This window comes from Acyrthosiphon pisum, chromosome X, assembly GCF_005508785.2.
Source record: "Acyrthosiphon pisum isolate AL4f chromosome X, pea_aphid_22Mar2018_4r6ur, whole genome shotgun sequence".
Lineage (NCBI taxonomy): Eukaryota > Metazoa > Arthropoda > Insecta > Hemiptera > Aphididae > Acyrthosiphon > Acyrthosiphon pisum.
The window spans coordinates 131,765,381-131,771,688 of record NC_042493.1 but is presented as its reverse complement, the minus strand read 5'-3'; the positions used below and the strand labels follow the sequence as shown (position 1 = coordinate 131,771,688).

General features: G+C 27.7%; 1 protein-coding gene across 2 annotated transcripts in view; it reads right to left on the bottom strand.

Annotated features, from left to right (window-relative positions):
• Window positions 1-5,209, bottom strand: part of LOC100573662 — a 5,946-nt gene extending 737 nt beyond the window's left edge. The window contains exons 1-7 of one of the 2 annotated variants that reach the window (XM_016805542.2): window positions 4,817-5,209; window positions 4,415-4,669; window positions 4,097-4,352; window positions 3,897-4,019; window positions 3,624-3,785; window positions 3,014-3,240; window positions 2,411-2,877 (exon numbers count right to left, since the gene is read on the bottom strand). In XM_016805542.2, coding sequence (XP_016661031.1) covers window positions 2,700-2,877; window positions 3,014-3,240; window positions 3,624-3,785; window positions 3,897-4,019; window positions 4,097-4,352; window positions 4,415-4,620 — 1,152 coding nt within the window. In that variant the 5' untranslated portion in view covers window positions 4,621-4,669; window positions 4,817-5,209 and the 3' untranslated portion in view covers window positions 2,411-2,699. Of the gene's footprint in view, window positions 1-2,410; window positions 2,878-3,013; window positions 3,241-3,623; window positions 3,786-3,896; window positions 4,020-4,096; window positions 4,353-4,414; window positions 4,670-4,816 lie in introns of those variants that run through there. The other variant, XM_029492813.1, reaches the window with a different exon arrangement.
• Between the last annotated feature and the right edge of the window lie 1,099 nt (window positions 5,210-6,308).

Below are 6,308 nucleotides of genomic sequence, written 5' to 3'. Positions count from 1 at the left end.
AATTCCCGTTTTTCCTTAATTTTTCTTTTGTTTTTCACGGCGCTTTTGAAAACTATTGGAAAAATTTTACTTTTGACCCCCCAAAGTACCAACTAGATTCACTTTCCTATCAGAAAAGGTACTGTTGAAGAAAATCCAAGCACTTTTACTGTCCTAAAACGTGATGACAGACACAAAAAAAAATAAAAAAAAAATAAAAAAAAAAACACACATCATTGTAAAATCAATACATTCATCGTTCCACTCAGAATCTAAAACAAAATTATTGGCTTACAAATTATCAAATACCATACAATAAGGCGCGGGGCCCTGGCCAGATGCCCCTTCTGCCCTGCCCTTCCTCCGGCGCTGTGTGCTATTAATATAAAACTTTATTATAACATTTATATTTTATTCTTATTTTTATTTCTGTATACCTATGAACATAATTTTAATGTAATGTACAATTTTTTTTAAGGCAACTATAATCGGATTTAAAACTAAAAATTCTATTTGTCGGAATTCGAAATAGTTTTTGCATAATTTGTCATCCTGCTGAATCAAAAAAAGAAAATAACCGATTAATAACTGTTTTTTAAACTGGAATAAGTCAGCAACATCTATAGAAACTGACGGAGTAACTGAGGGTTTTATGCGAAGCGTAGAGCTACATAACTTAAAAGTTCAATCCATTAATTGGTATAATTTATTTTCTGTTATACATATTGAAATAATATAATACTCCTATACTTATTTTTAAGGTATAATTAATTAATAGGCGACCGTGATAGTAGCGTTAGTAAATGGTTGAATGAAATATTAAAGTATGGACCAAATATGTTAGTGGAAAAAATTGAATGCCGCAATCATTTACTACGGAATTATGTGCAATAATTTCAGTTATAAGTAAGAAATCTTCATATCCAATGCTTTTAAGAAAATTTTTGCTAACACATACAATGCGATTTAGAACATGTAATCATTAGAGCTATAGCTCACCGTAAAAATCGAATGTACATCTATAACACAAAAAATTGAAGGTATGTAGTTGTACTTACCTATGCATTTTAAAAGTTATGTGTTAAATAAAATTATAAAATTATTAATTTAATGTGTGTAGGTACCTAATACTATTTACCTGCTATTATTCCATGATATTTTAGATTTTGCTAAAGATTTGCAAAATGGGCCATTTCACGTTCTCTCTCTATTTTATGAAAAGTAATAATTAATGTACCTTATATCTTAAATATTTAATTTCGTTTTTAACACATTTCAATATTGTTGTAGATAACTTTTTCTACAATTGACAAAAATAATATAGAACAAGTAAAAAATATAATGATTACTTTTATCAAATCAAGAGACAGTTACGCATCACAAAAATATTGACGTGTTATTTTTTTTATGTACACTGAAAACTGGAATTATATGGTTAAAATTCCATATGAAAATCAATTTTGGAACAATATGGTAGACCACTTATGCACGTACATATTAAAAATACTTTTTAAATAATAATTAAATCTGTAGAGAAAATTTAAATTTGATTTCAGATTTTATACCAAGTGTTTGCTACCTGAAATAGTCAACCACAAATTTGGTAAAAGATTTTTAATATGTGATATCGCTAAGCCATCACATATTAAAAAAAGGCAACAAAACAATTGTGTTAATAAAATAAAGTAACATTTATACAGAATTCAATAAGTAAACCTCTTATAAGTGTATTTTTTATTTTGTACATGAATTATTCACCAATCATCAATATAGACTTAAAGTAGTTAAATTGACAATCAAAAGAAATTTATTATAATTAATTATAGGTTTAAGACCAACCTATATTTTATTATTTTTTTCTACATATTCCAAAAAAAATTTCAAACAGATTCTACGTTCTTTATATTGATACATTTATAAAAAGATTAGGTATGAAATAATTTAAACCTATATATAATTAAAACTTCTTAAGGTTATCTAGCATATTTTTTAAACATTAAATTTCCATAATACGTTATAATATAGTTCTTTTTTTTTTTAAAAATTATATTATAGGTACATAGATGAAAATTAAATGAGTAATATTTCAATAAATACAAAACAAGCTATTTTATAATACAGATTCTACGTTCTTTTTATTGATACATTTATAAAAAGATTAGGTATGAAATAATTTAAACCTATAAATAATTAAAACTTCTTAAGGTTATCTAGCTTATTTTTTAAACATTAAATTTCCATAATACGTTATAATATAGTTCTTTTTTTTTTTAAATTATATTATAGGTACCTAGATGAAAATTAAATGAGTAATATTTCAATAAATACAAAACAAGCTATTTTATAATACAGATTCTACGTTCTTTTTATTGATACATTTATAAAAAGATTAGGTATGAAATAATTTAAACCTATATATAATTAAAATTTCTTAAGGTTATCTAGCATATTTTTTAAACATTAAATTATATTTTTCTGAACCTTATATTTAAGTTTAAACTCTTTTTATGAATCATAAGTAATAAGATGACCAATAGAAAGAATAAATTATTTACAAACACCAATACATTTAATTTTAAACTGGCCCATTGATATAAATATACTGTAAAATTTGTTTTAAGTTTTATATAACACAAAATATATAAGGATTGAACAGGTCTCATTTCCACGCATATAGATATATTACCCTATTTCAACGTATTTATTATTTTTCAGACTTTTTAGCATATTACTTTTATACTAGGTCTTTTTGCTCTAAAATTTTCAATTTCTGCTGAAGTGCAACATGATCCAGTAATGTCCAACAATTTCAAGATTGGAGAACGTGTGACAGCAGTCTTCAAAAGTGCATCTGTTATTTTTGGATAGTTGCGAGCATATAAGGTTTCAATACAGCATCTATCAACATTATCATTCATATATATATATATATATATATATATATTGTAAAGAAATACATAAACTTGAAGAAAAAATATGAATGAGCTTATGTGTACAAATGTTTGTGTTATAATTAATTATTAATTTGAATTACCGATCATAAATTCTTCTTATTTTCGCTATAAAACGATCATCAATTGGCAATTCATGAAGTGGACGTTGTAATTCAAAAAATCCTGACAAACCAAAATTAGTAATTGTTGCATCTGTCTCATGTTTCGTATACTCAGGGCTTTCCAAAAGAATATTTTTCAAACTTATTAATCTTTGAAAAAAAATAAGTTCGCCATCACTTACTGGAGTGAAACGCAAATCAAGTGTCTACAAATAATATAAATAAATAATCAGGTAAGAAATATTTATAGGTAAATTAAATAGCAGGTAAAGAAATGTACAGTATTGTTTTATTAAACCCAATAATAATTTATAGTAAAGAGTAAACTATAGAATTAACAGCATTTTTAACTGGTAACTCATATTACTTTATTTTTAAAAAGCATTTAATACCCAGATAATAAATAACTAATTAATAATAAGTAATAACTAATAAATTGATACTAATATTTGGAAATTTCACAAAAATTTTTAAAAAAAAAATGTTATAATAAACATTCCTATCACTTTTAATATAATCTGAGTAATCGTTATTAAAAAAATAACATCTACTTTTAGAAATTTGTTATATTTCAATTTGTATTGCTAACCTGTAAATATTGGAATCCAGATAAAGCAGTAACACATGCATATAGAGCATAATTCTTAAACTGTTTGCAACCTGCGAGACTTAAGTAGTTTAAACATTCCAGCTTGGACAATGCAATCAAACAATTTGGTAAAAACCAATCGTTGTTTGTCATTATAATTCGCTATACAAGTACAAACAATTATTATAAAAATGCCGATGTGTAATCAAAATAAATATTTCTAAAATCATTTGGTTTTAAATGTATTTAGTATACAAAATAAAACAAATTTACCTCTAGATCTGGGCAAGAATTGTGTATACCGCAAAAATATGAAGAGCTGTCTGGAATGTTTTCAATAGTTGTATTATCAATTGTCAACGTTTTTAATTTTCGATGCAAAATCTTTTCACTTATCTACACACGAAATGTACTTATTAAGAGGTAGTAAATCATTAAAAAAACTCAAGAAACTGAAGAAGGATTATTCTTACTTCACTACCGTCAAATACTTGATTTGTTAATGTTAAATGGAGTAATTCTGGGCATTTTGTTACCAATCGTATTAAAAAATTGTAAGAAACTGAATAATCATAGCTTGGAACATCATTACACGAAATGAACAATTCAGTGGTATCCTCTTTTAAATAGCTCATGTATACATCTTCCATAGATCTCTCAAACTTTTCAAATCTTGGTTTTTTCCATAGAGTCCAATCATGACTAACCCTTAACAAGTTAGGGCATATCCTATAAAACCAAATGCAAAATTAACTTGTTGCCTAACCTAATTTTGAAGTTTGTATACTCACAGTGCCATTTTGGCAAGATTATCATGTGATAGATATTTAAATAAATATAAGAGAACATCATCGGATAAATCTTGGAAACCAACAATTTCCTTTGAGGATTTAGGATGTGATATCGTTGTTGTGACCTGAGCCGCTTTAGGTTTCTTTGTTTCTGTGTGCGAATATTGACATCCATCATTTAATGGTCTCTTGTTACTGTTTTCCATGTTAGCGGGGTGTTCAAATCGCTTACGATTTCGACAAGAGATGAGTAACCTAAATAAGTTTGGACCGATCATGACATGAAAAATTATAACATTGTAGGTGTATATTTTACACATAAATTATTATATTATACACATTTATACGTGGTTATAATGATGGTCGATGGACACCAAAATTCGTACACATCACATTACTCACCCGCTACGGTTAAGAGTTGGAGAGGTGTGCCACTCGGGTTTTAATTAAAACGTTAGGCTGGTACACGAGAACAAGACCGGGCGTGTGGAGTGAATTTGGAGTTTGTTAACTTCAATAGATCGTCAGCCGACGACGAACAGTAATTAATAATAATAAAAACGCGCCGGACACGTCTTGTCGTCTTGCGGAAAAGTGTATGGGATAATATAAATTGTATTCCTACCCCTAAGGCGGGTTCACAACTGCCCCGTGTCGTGACGTGTCGTGCAAAATCCTTTTTTTTATTGGTTTACCAAAATATGATCGTGTCGACCAACACGATACCGCGGTTACCGCGAAGTTGAATTAATTCAACTTTTGATCGTGCTGGTCACAATGTTCTCGCCTTGGTAGATTTGTTATCTTATCTATCTAATACCTATGGTATCCATTATATTTTGATTAGATACCAAGTTGGTATCGTCCTGATTTGGAATTCACAATTATTTTACACGACACGACACGACACGGGTAGTTGTGAACCCGCCTTTACTATCAACAGCGTCTCTCACAAACACGGTAGTAGATATACCTTAAACCGTGCTCACAAAGTCACAACTGATATCAGCAGTTGTGGTATCCACGATTATAAAGAAGTTCTTTATAATCGTGGTGGTATCTCTTCTTATTTATAAACCTTGGTATCTCATATCTTCTTATCACTGATATCAACCGTTATAGACAAACAAAAATTTGGCGGTAACGGCATACATCAAGCTGTAACAACTCACTGATTTTTTGTGCTGATGTTTGATGAAATTGTATTATCGATTAATAAATAAATTCAATATTATACTTTGCGGGTCCCCAGCAGAGTAATTACTAAGTACATGTCACCGGGCGTCGCGAGTGAATTTCTCCGCTCAGAATCGTTTTTCTTATACAGTGATACTATATCATTGAATTCAAATTTAATATTATCCATTATACAGTGACCCATTTCTAACCTACTGTACAGCAGAGTGACATCGGGAAAAAAATCATTATCTGCATATTTACAAGTTTAAGGAGTATTTAGAGAATATTTGGGGTTTTTTTAGAACATATTAGCATCATATATTAAGCTTTTAAGAATCAAAAAATCCGCATGTTAATTATAATATATAAAATAATTAATTTTCAATTGTTCGTATGACTAATAATAATAAATGGGAATTTTGTAAAAAAAATGTATAAAATAATTTAAATACATTTTTTATATTTAGATTAACCATTAAACATAAATAGACTATGCATACGGTCATAAGTATTTTTATACTAATTTAAGCCCTTTATAAGGCAAAGGAAAAAATTAAATTAAAAATTATGTAGGAAATGACTAAAAACACAATTTTCTGCGTTTAATGATATATTTACATTTACCCTAGACCAATGTACCAATAACGTAGGGTGACCATATTTAAAAAATGAAATACTAGACAAAAATATTATCATATTATTATATTTTAATAAT